The following is an 18,533-nucleotide window of genomic DNA, read 5'->3' as shown; positions in this document are numbered from 1 at the left end:
TTCACCGACGAGCATTTTCATTCAGCCTTTCGTCTCTTTGAGAACCGGCTTTTTTCCAGGCTCTCTCTCTTTCTCCTTCGTAATACCTAATTTTTCTCTTCTCCTTTGAACGAAGTTTCAACAAATTCCTGTTTTCCCGTCTTATTTTCACCGCTACTCTCGATCGATCGGAAACTAACGATAAGGACGCGGTGCATGGCGGTAATAAAAGCGCGCGAAATAACGGGCTCGAATTGCGGTGCTTGATCGTATCAAATGTACAAATCGCGGCTCTTACAGCTCTAGCGTGCCCGACTGCGTTTTCCTGTGTTTTTCGCGTTTTTTTTTTTTTTTTTTGTACGAAAGCAATATCTTGACGCAGCGTCCTGCTCCCTCCTCCGATCCCTCCCTCGCTTGGTTAATATAGCGGTCGCCGGACGCGGCCGTGCAAACTAAGACAGATAAGACGGGGATATAAAAGCGAGTGCGACTCCCCGTCGCGCGAGATTGCAGATCGTCCGACAGATATTCCGTCCTTCTGTCTCGACGTCGCGGCGCTTTTTCTCCGACATATGATTTTCCTCCCCTTTGAAGACGCCGCTCTTCACCCCTCCCTCCCCCCTCCAGAGATCAGCCGCGCGCGCGAATGAACGGGGACGAGAATGCGAAATTCTTCTCTCGAATTCTTCCCCCAGAATTTACAAAGGCCACGACACGACGCGACACACATCGGGAATTAATCTCATAACGGAACGAAGCGAACTCGGGTTTCTTCGCTCTCCTCTTCCGACGACGACGTGAAAAGAAAACCACTCGTCAGAGAGTTTTGGAGGAGAATTCGACGTCTCCTGTCGCCGGAAAATTCTGCGAAATTCCTCGAGACTCGCACGCTCAGAACTTTAGGGAGTAGAGAGATCGCCGATCCGTGGATTAATTTATAAGGAGCGTACTTATCGGACGGCGGAAAGAAAGGTATTACGGCCAGGAAATTGGAGTTGTGTGCGCCTTCTACAAAAAGGATATCGATCCAGCTTCCTGCCGCGGTTCGAAAAATCTCCGCGAATGCGAACTTACGTTTAAATCAAGCATTTTATGTGAGGAAGTCATACGGGGAGGCGAACGAAGGAAAGAGCTTGTGTGCACTTTATTATATAAGACTTTCCAACATCCTGCGCGCAAAGACTCTCTGCTTCGAACAATCGAAGCGAGAGAAAAGAACACGATGCAATGATATTTATATCATCGAGACATCGAATAGTTAAATTATTATTTATTCTTGATGATCGTAGCACATGTGATTTTGTGTAAAATATGAATAATTCTCACATATATAAGAGCTAAAATTCACATGAGAAAGAAAGATTCAGATATTAGTCCCATTGTCGGGCGTATAAATGTCCGCTACTCTCTATATATTTGATTTATTTGATAGATATGTATTTGATAGAGATGTATTTGATAGTAGATATATTACTCTGCGCGAAGAGAGGAAGAGAGAGAAAAAAGACAGGACGTCATTAACTATCCCGCGGGATTTGATTTTATATGAACGACTGCGTAAAATGGAAGAGCACATCGCGCACAATAACATTTGGCCACTCTCGGAGCCGAATATAATATAGTTACGTATATAATAATACCGCGAATGTAAAACGCACAATGGCAACAATTCCGGAGAGAGACAAGCAAATTCGGCGATTAAGCATTTTGCGGCGCGACAAAACCACATTTGTCTCACGAGAGAAAGAATGCGCGTGAATTTTCATGAATAATCGGTGAAATCGAATCCTTCTCCCCCGCTTCTGCCTCCTCCTCCCCTCCCCCTCCCCCCTCCCCAACCCTCTCGGCGACGAAACACGTTCGTGTCTCTCGCGACCAGAGACGTGAATGAAAGTGTATTTGGACGTAATTGCGCCCGCTTCCGACCGATTTACACGAATCCCCGATTATCCGTCGCATACGACGGAGGCGTATATGTCCGCGCGTCCGCTATTAGGAAAGTTCGTACTTCCATATTCATCGACGGTCGCATCTGGAAATGGAAATTGGATTTCGCGCAAAAACCGTTATCGTGTTGCTTTGGGGATCAAAGTGTGCCGTATTAAATTCCACGAATACATATCCCCGCGTTACTCACATCCGCGAATTATCATCTCTTTTTTTTAATCCAATTAAATTTGATTAAACGAATTGTATATCGCAAGTTGCGAGAGATTTTTTTTTTTTTTTCATAATAACTTTGAATATTCCGTCATCGGAATCGAATATCACGGAACAATGGCATCCATTACACGTATTAACTCATTAAAAAAGTGCACGTATTTATATTTTCGATGTGTGATTTATGATTCGCGAACGGATGTTATAGCTCTGGCAGGTATTTTACGAAGGTATTTACAACCCCGATTTAAAGTAGCCGATCTCACATTTACACATGTATATGTCGCGTCTGTTGGCTTCAAGGGAAAATAACAAATCCCGGATACATCGACTAGAAAGTGATAATTTATGATGTATGGATCGAGGACATTACATGACGGGAGAAACAGTCGCTTTGCAATGTATGCATACGTACTCGGTGCATTAATAAAACCGCGATAACATCATGAAAGCCAACAGCGTATTGCTTAAACGTTCTTATAGAATATCGTTTAATGCTATCGCGACACCCCATTTACTAGCGCGAACGTTGTAAATAACGCGGTTACACAACATAAATGGACATTGGTGAAAAATTGAATACCGTCGAAAAGCTCGTCTTCCGCCCTCCATACCGGTTTTTTAATACACGCTCGCGTACGATGGCAGGCGATGGATAAAACGGGACACAATAGAGGCCATAAAGGAAATATGGCCTCGTTAATTCGATGAATTTTAGAATTTTTTAAATAACATTTTGATTGACTCGGCTACGATGACGCTGTTGTTGCGCTTTGTAGCCTTTTGCCGTCAACGGTTTATCGGTATTCCGGATATTACACAATCAAAAACACAACGCGCAATGCGAACGGCGAATTTTTATTCGTCGTTCCGAAAATCGGAACGATATCGTATTTACCTTTGTCAGGGCGAGGGCAAGCGAGGGTGATATATTGTCGCCGGCTGTGCGAGAGCAGCTGCGCTCGCTGCGAGTCAACAGGGGAAAGAAGTTCAGTGATCAGCGTGAAATATATCGCTGAAACGGGGCGACATTACCTGAAATCGAGGATTTTGAGGATCCGCAAGCACGAGCAGGCTCCCCTGCAAGGATCTATTTACGCTTCTAGGAGGTCGCGGCCGCAATCCGGACGTAGACGAAAAAATGCTTCCAAACGCGTGGGGTGAAAACACTTTGGGTTTGCCTCGGTTTGTTCCGTGAAAGACAGAAACGGAGGGAGGATGAAAAAGAAAAGGCATTTGTTAATCTGGACTTGCTTATTTGACTACTCGAGATATTTAACATTCAAGCTTCATGACTCGCTTCACCGTACATTTCGCGAGAAAACCCGCTGCCTTAATAACGGGGCGATATAAAACTTCCTGGTCGCAAGAAACGCGAGACTACTCCGTTACATCCCGCGCTAATATAAGCGCCGCACCTCGACGTAAGCCCTCTCATGCACCGAAAACGCTCGACGATTCTTCATCCCGTCCGTGCGCGCCGACAGTGACACTTAATTGCTAGTTTTCTTCGGTTCGCCCGGGCCCCGGGGTCTCTTCCGCGGGTGTTCGCATGATGAACGACCGGGATTCGTCGTCCTCTGACCACGCGAATTCCGCGGATTCGCGGAATTCTCGGGGCAGCCGCAAAATTTCACGTTTCACCACGTAGACACTTGGGAAACGCGTTAATCATTGCCACCTGCCTCGTCCTCGACTCCGGGATGTAAGAGAAGAAACAGAGGAGAAGAAAACGAGAAGAACGAGGAGAGGGACAGAGAGAACGAGAGAGAAGGAGACGGAGCTCCTTGCACGAAACTCTTCGGTTGTCCTCCGGCTGAATTCCGGAAGAGCGATCGGCTGTCACGATTACCGATCGTCTCGAATCCGTCCGTGAGCGAACGCGAAGGGAAAGAAAAAAAAAAATAAACGGTGGTATCCTTCCCGGTGAAGAATGGCCGTCGTTTCGAGCTGAGTCTGAATCCCGTTAGCTTGTGGTCTTAACGGATATCTGACAAAGATACGCAGGAAAGCGCGTTTCAGAAATCGCCACGAATCACGTTTTCACACGTGAGATACACGTGTGAAAACGTGTGAAAATCGCGCGGAGAAGAGAACGTGATATTATGCGTTCGGCGATTATTACACGTATCGATCGACGGCGGGAAATATGAGGATTATGTGTTTTGCAAGGATTACGTCTTTTGAACTCTCGCTCTTAAATCCCCCTTTACGGCTCTTTAAGATAAATCACCAGTCGTTGGCTGGCTACGGCTGGCGGAAGGAGAGAAAGGGGAAGAGATTTTATGTATCCCGGGGACTTGATATACTTTTTTCACGGGATAATTCTTTTCGCGCGGCAATTAGTTTAGTCTGATCTCCTTTCGGTGCGAGGCCGCGAGATATCTCGCTTCGCAGAATCCTTCCTCTCTTTCCGCGCTCTTTCCTTCCGCCCTTAAATCTTGTCATCCCCAAAGAATCATTCCTGATTGCGCGTCCCCCGCTGTCCCACCGACGTTATACACATGCTGCTTAGTCGGAGTTTCCGCGTCATTTGACCGCATTGAGCGCATCATGTAACAAGTATTTTGCAACGACTTAGCGCGCAGGAGCGTTGAAAGGATTAAGTTTATAACTGAGTTTGCGAGGTTTATCAAGTTGCGACCACACAGCCCCGTTGATGCAGACAGAGTTCATTCATAGTCTGCGAGCTTTATCGTCGTTAATTGAGATCTCGATGGACCAACTTCGACGCGCGAAAACGCTGGCATTGATAGATGATGGATTTCTCCACCTATGGGATCATAATATCCGGGTCAGCGTATCCCAAACGGTTCGTTTTGCGGATATCGATTCACCACGAGGTGGAAAACGAAGAGTTAAACGCGTCGTTTAAATCTGTCAGCGTTGCTTTACGAGAGAAAGAGATATTACAAATTTGTCGCGCGTCGTTGAGATTACTATCGGTGATTCGCTCGTATAAAGCGATTCGTCCGAGTGTTCCTCGAGAGGACAGAGTCTCCAGGAGCGAGACGCCTTGATACGGAAAGCAATCGCGAAGCGCAGAGATTAAATATTTCATTGACTTTAACGCCCCCCCCCCCCCCCTCGCTCCACAGAGGACGTTTATCACCTTCTGTCGTCGCGAACTTTTTCTATTCTTTCCCGATCGCGCGAACGAGGAGCTCATCAGCTAATGGAAATGGCGATCGAACGTTGGAAGTGATATCGATCAAAATATTCGGCCGCGACAGCGACGAAAAAAGACGACGGCCGGCGACAGATAGAACGGGAGGAGGGGGGAGGGAAGGGAAAGAAAGCGATTGCTTTATACTAGACGGCACAGACGGGAAATAACGTAATTATAATTTACGGGACGCGCAAACAGCACAACAGACAATCGCGTCGAGAGGCCCAGACATCGAAATGAGGGAAGTCAAGAGAGAGAGAGAGAGAGAAAGAGAGATGGAGATGGAGATGGAGACGACAAATCGGGTGGGGATGGACTCATCGGGTAAGGCGCACAAAGTGCGACGACGCGGTGCGAAAAGCCGATAAATCAGCCGACCTAGTCGGAATTAGTTACCGTTCCATTTTGTAGCAACGTTAAGTAAGTTGCCTTCCACCTCCGTTCTCCTCGTCCTCCTTCTCCTCTTCGTCTTTCTGTCTGCCTTTACTTCCGCACCCGCGTCTCTCTCTCTCTCTCTGTCTCTTTCTTCCCTCATTTCCTTGCTCGTCTTCTCCCTCTCTCAACGAGGTTATCTCCTCTCTCGGCGGAGGAAGTTAGTTCGTCTGCTCCTCTCTGTCTTGTTTCCTCGTCGTTTCTTTACCAGGCGGAACGAGAGTTGTAGCGACTTCTGTGAGACAAAGCCGCGCGGTGTATCCGCGGTGTATTTCCCGGACTAAAGACCCGGGGTCTGTTTCCGGCGTGCGTCATACCCGCGGCTTTTAGCTGTCTCTCTTGTCGATGACATTAAATACCGTCACCTCGTCTCGAACCAGCCACGCCAATTCTACGCTGGACATTTTGTCGTGCCGTTCGACAGACTTTCGTGACGCACCGTGAGATTCGGGGGTTTTTTGATTATCGGTCTTTGGCAGAGAAAGGACTGCGAGGAGAGAAATTGAAAAAAGTTTCGCCGAGAGTTTCAATACCATCGCGGGAGATTTTGAAGGACGTTCCATTGAAACATAATCGTTTCCAACGATAAATAGAGTTGCGTGCCGCGGATTCCAGCGTCAAGCTTTTCAATTATTTTTGCGGCATTTATGAAATGTTTTCCGCTTTCGTCGCGTCAACGTCAAAGCAAAAAGAATTGCAATTTTTATCAAATCTTTTCTTCCAAATTTGCGCGAAATCTACGGAACGGGGGCGAGAATTCGCGTCCAGATCCGCGCACGCAGATTCGCCAAAACATACGAGAGATAAAATTGTAACGCTCAACTTTTGACCTTTGCCGAATAATAAAGTATGCTGAACTTGCGCGATCTCAAAGGTCACTTAATGCGCCTGCAAACGATAAACGAGCTACTCGCTAACCGGTAAAGGTAGGTGATAACCTTTTTCTAGGCCGCAGGCTACATCTTTTTTATCTTCATCTATTCGTAGCTCGCTGGAGACGCAAGAAGAGGAGAGGGAAGGACACGCGTTAAAGAGCACTTAGTGATGCTTATGCAACGATGATGCTGTTGTCTGGAAAGAGAGTAATTAATCAATTATCTTACGTACACGCGACATATTACGCGGTTCGGAGCGTTATAAAAAGAATCTCTCGCCAACATCGGTGGTGCGGGATGATGGCGAGAGACTCTTTAGAAAAAAAGAAAGAGACTCTTTTACTACTTCTAAAAATATTAGGTATTTCGCAAAAACTACTGCCACATGAAAGATTGATTAACGATCTTTTTTCACGCTCGAGTGAGTTTACATCGCATATATTTATAAATTACCGCTGTATTTATTCTATAAATGTATCTAACGTGCTTACGGATGTGCGAATATTATCATTAATAAGCAATGATTCTATTTATAAAGATAACATTGTGAATCAATAAAATCTCATAAAGCGCTTTTAATGAATTGACTCTTGAAAAAACGCTCGCACCGACGTTATATTTGCTAGTGTAAGTAAATGTATGTAATATAAATTTGTGGGAGTGATTAAATTGAAACATTACGCAATGTGCGCGATAAAAAACTCGATGACAGTTGGAACAAATAAATAAATAATCTCTTATTTCAATCACCCATGTGCGACACTTTCAAACGTCAAAAGTGTCAGACCCTATGTCGGTTTAGTTTTCGTCTACGTATTGAGTTTGCCGATGCCACGTGTGCTCATGCTTCGAGTGTGAATGAAATTGGACATTGCGCGAGAAGGACAGAGAAAGATAAGATAAGAAAATCCGGAACCAGTGTATGTACAACTAACATATTCTTCAAGCTACTGATACAATGCGAGGTAAATGAGACATAATTTGTGCTCGTCTGCGCGATAAGAAATTCGATGACAGCTGAACATGTAAACAATTATCTCACACAATTGGCAAATTTCGTAAGAGTTGATTTTTCTATTGGGTCATGACATCAAGCGCCTATGATTATTAATTGTTTGTCAAAACGTGAACAACTCCGTTTATTTAGCTAATTACTTAGCTAATTATTTCGCTAAATTCGATATATCCGTAGAGTCAATATATATGCTTTAAGAAAAACTTTGTTCGCTCTTTGCAAGTTTTACTTTTATTTCAAAATAGCGATTTTGATATATACATATAATTATTTATTGATTAAATTTTATACAATTATATGACAATATAAAATGTTGGAAATAAGTTTTACCCTGCAAATCGAATGCGAGTGAGTGTTTAATATAATATAAACTTTATAAACTTTATGCTAATTACTTAAAACAATGCAGTAGTTTCAATCATAAGTAATAGCAAAGCAGTTAAATCTTATTGAAAAAATTAGTATCATAACTGTGCAAATGATATTTTGTAAAGTACGTTTTATATTAAAATATTATATGAGATCAAATCTCCCTCTCTCTTTCTCATACAATATATTTTATTTAAAAAATATATGAGGAAACATATTTTTAATAATATAAATATATTTTTGACATTTTTAATAATATAAATATATTTTTGACATTTTTAATAATATAAATATATTTTTGACAAAAGACCTTGCTCATTTTTTATGGATTTATTTTAAAAATAAAGAAGACTAATTTGCATATAATTCCAAATTTTTATATTATATATACGTATTTTATTCGAGATATACGTGTGTGGACCTCTTCATAAAAAAACCAACAATCCGAAAAAAATAAAGAGAGCTTTAAAAAGACTGATTTTTCATTGAAATCCATCATAAAATTAATAAAACACAAAACAGAAAAGCAAAGTGTGTTTTCACTAAAAATTAATGAAATGATTATTTAATTTAAGGAAAAAATTCCGCAAATTCCCGCAATGGAAAATAAAACACAATTTTTCTGCTGCGATTCGGTTTCCGATAATTTTATATTTCTCGTATATAATGTGTCCGCGCGTATAATTTAAGAGCTCCAGTATCGATACGCGCGTAAATATCGGTCGAAGGGTAATTTTTCATCGCGCCGATCATCGTCTGCGAAATGATCGGGGACGGGTGTCTAAGAAAAGTCTGATTTAAAGTCTGAAATTAAATTCCGTGGCCGAGGCGACGCGAACTTTTTGCCGCTGGCCGTGCATTGGATGTGTTGGTATATATCCCGTGCAGTTATGCCAAAATGCGCAAGAAAATATGAACGTTCATCATTGGGAGCGGAACCGGAAACCCGCGCCGGATATATCCCGTCCCCTGTTTCCCCCGCGGGATTCTGCTGAGTGAGAGACGGATAGAGAGGCGAGGGGGGAGGCGGGGAGGGGGAGAAGGGGCCAGGGAGAGAGTTGCTTAAATCTGCGGAGTTGGGACAGGACTTACCGCCAAGACGCGGCTCGCAAATGGCGTTCAAATTAATTTCAACAAAGTTCGTAAATTATTAATACCCGCTGTGGGGCCGACGGTGGCGGCTGCTGACTCGGTTGTTCCCGGGTAAATGTGCAGTTTAATTAGGAAATCCGCGATTGTGGTAAGACGGCGGGATTGTCAACGACGGGAGGTTTTACGTTACGTCACGCAACAGGGGAGAGGATGAGGGGCGCGATAAAAGGGTGACGCGCGGAGGAGGGGAGGAGGGTGAATCGCCGTGGAGGCTTTTCGCGCGTGTGACCACTGGCTATATCACAGGCGGTTTGCGGATACATCTCTCGTAGCAGCGCCAGTGAAACGAGCTTAAAACTATTCCGACAATGCCATGCAACGCGCATATTACGTATATACGTGTGTGTGCGTGTGTGTTGGACAATTACTCGACGCGAGGCGGAAGTTTCTAAAACAACCCGGTGAAATCGTCACCGTAGGGGAAGGCGGTTCTGAAACTTCTTTTTTCGCGACTGTAAAGCGACAACGTGAAATTGCGCCGCCTCGTATTTAGAGCGTTAATAGCTGGTCGGACATTAACGTTTCCGTGCATTATTAGCGCGCGAAGCGATTGCGAACCGTGCTCGTGTTCTCTCCGCGTTACGAAACTCGTATACGAAACTCGAGCACGAACGGAAACGCGAACGATAACATTTCCTCTCTCTTCCCGATATCGTTTCTCATGCATAACAAATGGCGGTTTATACATATAAGCAACGATCGCTATTCTAAAAACTGTCGATTGCCAATCTCGCCGGGACGGGCCGCGTCTGACAGCGAACAATATTCTCGCGACTACAGAAATTGATCGCCGTAAGTGAATTCGTTTCCCAAACGGAAGACGTACTTGGTGACTCTAAGAATTTGAGGGAACGACTCATGAATGCAAATTAAAAGCGTTTGCCGCTTCTGCCACCGTCTCTTTCCCTCTCCCCTTCCCTCTCTCTCTCTTTTCTCCCTTTCGATGTTATTTGGCTCGCTTTATAAACGATATTCAAAATCAAAAGTCAATGGTTATACTAATAATGTTTAAGTAAAAAGTGCGATGGATGAATCATAATTTCCGAATCCTTGGAGTCAATAATAATTTTGTGGATTAATTAATCAAGACACTTGCGAATTACATATAGTTGAGTTAAGTAACGCTGAATTTTCACGGGAGTAATGTATTTTTAATCGAATATCGTTAAACACGTGGTCAACGCAGCTCGGCCGTATATAAAGCCGTCGTATGCTATTTTCACGACATTACATGCCCGCAAAATCGTATAATGTCCGCTTTCTTTTTTGCGGCGCGCGTATTTTTCCTAAGTTTTCCCCGCGAGAGTATATATATATATATACGATGCAACGCAATGCACAATAAGAAAGCTTTAAAGGGACGGCCATTATGGCACAGCATAATGCGCATTTCCAGTCCCGACATTTCCAATAATACGCCGTTGGAGTGAAAATTATGCATTGACGGAACGACCAAGAAACACGACAGAGGAAATTAATGCAGACGCAATTTCTCCATCTAATATATCACTCGTTTAAGAATAAGAATGGATAAGAACACGTTAAATTTTTGATATAGACTATTTTTCGAGGAAATGTTCGTGTCTCTTCAAACATGCATGCCGATACGTACGAGTATTTCCTTAACACACATGCACATTACTATAGGCATACTGTAGTCTCGGGCGGAAATGGAGCTAAAAACGATGCCAAGAGGATAGAAAGAGAGAGAGAGAGAGAGAGAAAGAAAGAGAGAAAACGAGGGAGAGAACGGATCAAAAGGGACAAACTTGAGCACAACGTATGAACGATATTTCCAATATTCCGTAGCGACGCAAAGTTCGAGATAAGTACGCTTCTGATACAAATACTCATACAACATTCATGACTGACGACGACGACGACAACGACGATGCATTGATACCTTGCGCCTTTCCAGTTTCAGTTCATCCAGATTTTCTCGTCATATCAATACTGCCTCACCTTCTCGAGCGCAACCATTAAAAACGCCACACCGCAATTGATACAAATATTTTTTTTCTTGGTTCACAGAGAGGAATCAAAAATATAAGAATATATAAAATAACAGCATATATATATACAGGGTGTTTCTTAATAAGTACGAAAAATCTTACAGATGATTCTTTGTCGAAAATTAAGGGAGGGTTTTTCATATAAATATCAAAAAGTTTTAATAAAAAATTAAATAGGGATTGCTAGTTTCATCTCCTTATAACAATACGAAGGAAAACTGAAAACAAAATATTAATAAATAACCTTTTTACTAGTAGAAAATATCCGAAAATACTAGTTGTATAATTTCATTTCTTTAACTTGTTCCAAATTTGAGAAAAAAAAACCTAATTTTTATCCTCATTTTTGAAGGAGTGAAACTCCACAGAGAGGGATGTAGGAATATATGATTATGAAAAACCTCCCTTAATTTACGACAAAGAGAATCATCTCCTAAAATTTTTCGCACTTATTAAGAAATATCCTGTATATAATATACATATATATATATATATATATATATATATATATATATATATATATTTCTATAAATGTGCCGTATATGTATGTGAGAGAGAGGGAAAGAAAGAGAGTCCATGTTGCACGTGAAAGTCGTTAAGGTAGCTGGCAGGCCAAGATATTGCGTTACTTTTTCCAAACTCGATAAAAGCCATTGTCGGCGGCTCGCGTCGGCGTCAACATCGGTGGCTTTGAAACCGGCGAGATTGCAGCAACGATGACTCCGACCAAATGACACTTTTATCGAATTTCTTCGCGTTCCGCGGACGTGCAACATCTCGGACCGCATGTTGCGCAGGCAACGATGAATTATGCGAGAAGGAGGGAGGGGGGGGCGGGGGGGAGAGAGAGAGAGAGAGAGAAAGAGAGGGAGAGCTTCATATTCAACGATGCATTATTGCATCCCTTTTCGGCCCTCTCGATTACACATATCGTATACCAATATTAATTACCGCCAACCAATCAATCTAAACCTAAACCGAGTCAATGATAAATTAATATACTCTCGATACGGTGGTTTGTATTTAGGAAGATAAATTTTGATTACCGCGATTACCTGCGTGACGACGCGATCGTGTTCACAAACGGATTTATCACCGTTACATTATTTTTCATTTCATTTACAAAACGCATAATTTCAACTTCTTTTTTAAAGGAGCGGCAATGAATTTTACAATCGTATCACGAAACTGATACTCTTTTTTTTTTTTTTTTTTATACGTAGAGATAGACACTACTTGACTAGAAAAGAGAGAGAGAAAGGAAGAGAGAGAGAGAGAGAGGGAAAGAGAGAGAGAAGAGAGCTCTCATAGGAATCGCGGAAAATATATTCACGAGGAGATATACAAGTACGCACATTCGTACAACGTCAAGGGTTGCCTAATGACGGCGTTTCTTCGGAAGATTCATCTTACGGAGCGTACCTCAGCGATTCTGGCGTTAAATTACGGAAAGATTAATAACTGTCGGGAAGATTAAAGCGTAGAGACTCGAGAAACGAATACGCGCCACAATCGCTGTACCGCTATACGCGGGGTTAAGATATATTTATCACATTAAATAATTTCGTACCTCGGGCGCTCTTCGCGAGACTCGTTTAATCTTAAAGCTACGTGGATTCATAAGGACGACGAGCTGTGAAAAGAAGGGCGACAAAAAAGCTGAATAATAATATACATATATATATAAGTATATTATTCCTTACAATTTTTTAATTTATTTTGGCGCATGTAATAACAGAAAAATGAAATTCGTCCGAAATTTATTCGCTATCTCTAACGAACGAAATATTTCGTCCCCTTTGTATTTATTATCGTATCCTCCATGCCTTAAGAGCGAAATTCAAAAAATTTTTCATACGTTCTGATTTGAGAGAAAGAGGATATATTTCATTTCCGCGAATGCAACTGTAATAAGTATGTACCGCATAATTATTATCGTGTTTTTGCAGCCTTTGCGCAATTTTCACGTAACAGCCAGAGCTCGTTTGCATATTATAGCGAACCGTCGATGCGCAAGGCACTTGTAATTAAAATGCGAAATATTCATAATTTAACTCGCACAACGTATCTTTCGACGCAGAAAAAAAAGAGAGGAAAAAAGAGAAAAGGAACAAGCCCTGTGACGAAAGAAAGCTGTCGCGTAATTTAATTGGCCCCTTCTCCCTTTCCCTCCCTCCCACCCTTTGGCGCGCCGACGCGTCAATTAATTACTTTCGTTACATTCGTTCTTTTATTCGTCGACCGTTGCCGCTCGTTAAGTCACCGCGCGTCTTCCTTTGTTACAGCGTCGCTGTGCGACATGGTTTACAACAGCGATTCGACGAAAACGGGCATAGTCATGTCTCCTGGATACCCAAACTCGTATCCGCCCAGGACTCACTGTACATACGACTTCCAAGGAAGAGGAAAGGAACGGGTGCAGGTGATATTCCAGGATCTGAATCTCTTTCACTCGCCGAACGATCCGCCGAATGAGTAAGTTTGTTACATTTTCCAATTAAGGGGATTAGTTAGCAGACCGAAAAAAGTATGATGTTTGGAAATTTTTTTTTTAAACTATAATAATTCTTTTTTACAAATAAATTTTTGTTTTCAAAATATTATATTCTTTATATTAAAGTATAATATTTTGAAAATAAAATTATTATTAAAAAAAGTTATTATAAAAAAATATATATAGTATTATATTTTTTTAAAAACAAAAAATGTAATAGTTATAACTATTCTCCCGGATATTGTTTTTTAAAAAGTGCTGCGCGGTGAGCAGTGCTATTCGAAGCTGATTCATCTGATATCAAAAATTCGATAAACTGTAGTTAATGTATGAAATTATCTAATATATGAACGAAAGATTAATCAAAAAATTGTTTTGGGACAAAATGGCAGTCATTGACACTAGGATATTCTTTTTCGATTTAAAAATTGCTCATTTTTTATTAAGTACAAAAAAAAGTATTCATTAAAAAACAAAATCCTTCGTTCATCTGCTAGGTTTTTATGTGTAGAAAAAGCCTGTAAAATTTCAAGCAAATCGGTGCAACGGTTTTCGATATCTTGCTCACCGATTTTACAAAAGTGATTTCAAGAAGAACGCATTTAAGATTTGTGTCAAGTTTACTTTTAAATAAAATGCAGATTTTTTAATTTACATAGAACCATCTATTCCAGGCTCATATAATTTTATTTAACTTAACTCCGTCAATTTGCATTCGATTAATTTGAAACTTAGGAAATATTTTCAATATGATATACTTCAAGAAAATGTAAAAACATAAAAATCGTTTTTTTTATTACTTTTATGATTAGACATAACCTCTTAAGAGCTCTCCCAGATACGGATAATTTCGACGTAGCCGAAAAATTAATGCGCGAAAAAATTTATATTCGCGTTGAGAAGATCCGAATAGACGAAAAAAATTTTCTGCCTGTTCTTCGCGAAAGACACGGGGTCGCGAGAATCGATTCGTACCGTCGTGTGTCACGATTTACAGATATACAGGAGTGTGTTTTTACGAGAGTGCATTCAACGTGGGTGCGTTTAGTAACGGTATGCACTCTCGCGATACATATCATCGTGTCTAGTACCCTTAGTCCATTCTTACGACACAAAAGGCGTGGTACATTATGTATTTGCGCGCGTAACGGATATCATCTGCCTCTATCTTTGAATTGTTCCGCGTCGGAGATTACGATAAGTGGATCTTAAAATTTCACGAGACGCCTCGTCGCATAGTGCTTCATCTTATAATTCGATCGAATGCTGAAAGTACGGAAGAACCAGTCTCAATTTAGCGATTAACAAAATCGTCGCTTCGAAAATTTTATTTGTGACATGTCGACGCATCTCTCTCTCGCGTTTCTTACAGATCAACAGCCATTCATTAAAATTTATAGATCGCTTCATCGATAATGGAAGATTTAAGATTTATCAATCTGCATAAAATAGGTTGAATCTCCTAAAATCTCCTAAATCCTAAAAAATCTGATTAATTGATCTGATTAAATCACCTTGACTAATTTCGCAGCGAAGAACGTTTCGAACGTAGAATTGGAATTGAATAAAGGGACTAACGCTTTAGCCGAAAAGACTGATCAGCATGAGAAATTCCAGAGAAACCAGGGAATCTCGTGATACAATGGTTTCCTCGACAATTGTATCGGCTGCGATCACTTATCCTCTCATTCATTTTCCAGGTGGTTGATCTTGAACACCTTTAATTAGGGTTCCGGCGTACCACTTTGTTAAACTAACGTTTAAGTGGTACCTAATCACATTTCACCATTGTTTGTCGTGCATTCGGCGATAATCGAGAGCCCATCTATCTCTTTAAGATGAATAATTACGATTGCGAATAAATTCCGGATCGATGTATATGTGTAATATGTGTATGAATAATAATCGAGCTGTTCTATGCTTTTTACGTTATACATATTATATAAAACGATAAAAAATTTTTCAAATGAAAAATTCTTTACTTTCATCTTTAATAATGGAAATTATTTAATTATGACATTATTTAATTACATACATGCATAAATTTCCCATTGTTATATAGTGAGAAATTGTATTTAAAAGAGCATTGTTAATTACTGTGCGTAAACTATGTCAAAAAAACAAAGATTCAAAAATATTGATAAAAAAAATATTTTATTAGTTTATGTTTTAGAGTACATATTTTTTCTAGATATATTTGTTTTTTTTTTCTATCTGACTTCGATTAGCATTGAAAGACCATGGCCACTATATTCGCTCGAATGTAAACCGCAATTTCATGCACTAAAAAATATATACATATATTCTATTCAAAGAAAGAATTCCTTTGATGGCTTTTCATAAAAAAGGGTAAATATACTCGAATACTCAAGTAGCCCAATTTTGCCTAATAACTCCTTTTTCATATAATCTATATTTCTTTGAAAATACATTCATTCATTAAGGGAGCAAATATGTACATTTGAAAATATTAAAGTTACTTTTTTCTCTTTTTAAAGTTGATAACTTATAATTCCTGAACATTTTTGGAACTGCATGAAACGATTTTCTTAACATACACACATGTCTAATAAAATAAAAAAAATACCAATTAAAAAATGATGATAATGAAATAAATAAAAAGCGTAAAGAATTGTTTAGTTATGTATTCATCTAGGATTGAAACTAAGACGAGAATTGCGACAAACTACTCCACAACTGCAGCCTTTATCTCAAGAGCAAAATACATCCTACTACATAACATAAGCATCCATATCTCGTCTCTCACGTCTACTCATAATAGGCAGATGCTTCATAATATATCTGTTCGTAAATGCACGCAGGGAAGCCATCGAGCGCATTCAAATGCTAGAGGGGTTTCCCGTGAATAGTATGTTGGAGAGCTCTGCGTCGACATCTGATTTTCCTCTGCCCAGTTTCCTTCCAATCATCCGAGTGGATTGGTCCGAAATTTTCCTCCGAGCGGCCGCGCGCATTCATGCAGTCGCATAAATTTGCTCATGCACGAAATCGTTGCCGCAATGATGTTCGCATACTCATATGTATGCATCTAAGCCTAGCGCGCAGCCGAATAATATTCTTTATCGCATGTCCCGCTGACTCGAACGCAAGCGTCTTGCGTAATCGCAAATTGGCCGATTAAGAACCATCCATTGTGAATCGTGCCCGCGAGACACAATTACTTGTAATTATAATATGATAAATCACCACGGAACGTTAAGCTAAAAGAGAAGGGGGATGTAATAGGGATGTTCAAACGCTGCTAAATGCATAGAAAATGAGGCTTTATTTTTATACGAGAATGAATTTTATACGTGATTATGCTCCTTTCAAGCTTATGCCGTAATATTTTGTCGTAAAAAGGAAAAGATAAACACGTCTGCTTCTTTTTCGCGTTTAACACAATACGTAAAATGGTTCTGCAAGTATACGCTCGATTTAAACCATGTAGAGTATATACCTTTTTTTTTAAGTTCTCTCTAATGTTTAAAAACGCATTTTCTGTGCATTGTACGTATATACTTTGTAACATTGCATCGTATTATTTTAGCTAGTCAGATTTTTCAGTCGCATTAAATTCAATTTGAGGCGAGCAACAGTAGCGGCTATTTCAATGATTCAAAATTTAAGACCATTTGCATATTTAATATTATATTTCGAAATAAAGTTAAAATTATATGCGACACATGCATATTTTCAGAAAAAGTAGGAGCACTAGTTACACGTATATTTGCATAACGGTTCCACGAACGCGATATTCGCTACTTTTCAAAACCTTTCGGCAAGGCACTTTGCGACATGTTTACCGATAAATGCAACGCGTAGATTCCACATTCATAATCGATTCAGGCATTTAAATTATTGGTCCGCATTTTCCGTTTTTTTTTTCTTTAAATAATGGTCCGTTTTTTTTTTTCTTTAAATAAGATTATCTTGACACCCTGTTTAAAAAAGTACCATTCAAGATAACAAATATATAAAGATGAATATTTTTTCCACTTTCTCAATTTTTTGATTTTCAGATTTTTATTAATTTCTAAGTATTAAAAAATTATAAATTATATTTAATTCTCTAAATATACGGATATGAATTAACCGATAAATTAATTTTTTATTTGTTACTTTTACAGAAACGTGGAAAAAGAATTTTAAAATTTGATATTTTTAAATTTAAGTATATATGATACGTTTGGCAAATTATTCGAAATTAACAAAGCACCATAGGATTGCATTTTAAATTCTAATTAAGATGAAATTTAAATATAATAGTTGAATTTACAGATACGATAATGCAATTTAAGAACTGATACCATTTTTCTTATTTTATCGCATTGCATATTGTAACGAATCTATAATTACTATATATAAATGACAGAATTATATCACATTAAATACATAAAATCCAGTATTAAATTTCAATAAGCTAATTGCAGTTAACTGTTATTGTACTAACCGGAGATTGCAAGGGATAATTTCGCGACAATGATGAGAATGTCACGAGAGTTCCCGAAGTGAAGAAGAGTCCAGACTACGCGACAGTGTCAACTCGGTGTCGAGTTATCGTTCAAAGTTCGCCGGCGGCGTCGTAAACGCCGGAATATAAAATTGGACAACGCGTTGCGCAACAACGTGTTGCCGTACACAACGTGTCCCGGCGGCGTTCCGGGACAAATACATCTTGATTCCTGTTCCTTGTGTTCTAACAGGACGTGAAATCAGAAGCGAATGGAAATACAGGTCCCCCCGGGGATGGAGGAGGAGCGTCTTTTGTCGAGGAAATGAAAAGTTTTTCCTATCGAGAGTATGCGTTTTCTAACGCGTGACAGGGCTCTCGCATTCGAGAGAGACGAGGTTCTCCTTGATACAACCGGAGCGG

General features: G+C 40.1%; 1 protein-coding gene across 2 annotated transcripts in view; it reads left to right on the top strand.

The window, feature by feature from the left end:
* LOC105250399 (suppressor of lurcher protein 1) overlaps positions 1-18,533 on the top strand; it is a 265,289-nt gene that overhangs the window by 225,086 nt on the left and 21,670 nt on the right. For both annotated transcript variants that reach the window (XM_011256469.3, XM_025415580.1), the window contains exon 9: positions 13,449-13,638. In XM_011256469.3, coding sequence (XP_011254771.2) covers positions 13,449-13,638 — 190 coding nt within the window. The remainder of the gene's footprint in view (positions 1-13,448; positions 13,639-18,533) is intronic.

The sequence above is a fragment of the Camponotus floridanus genome, unplaced genomic scaffold, assembly GCF_003227725.1.
Source record: "Camponotus floridanus strain SB8 unplaced genomic scaffold, Cflo_v7.5 scaffold1, whole genome shotgun sequence".
NCBI lineage: Eukaryota > Metazoa > Arthropoda > Insecta > Hymenoptera > Formicidae > Camponotus > Camponotus floridanus.
Note: the sequence above shows the minus strand (reverse complement) of the source record. Positions and strands in the feature narration are given on the sequence as shown.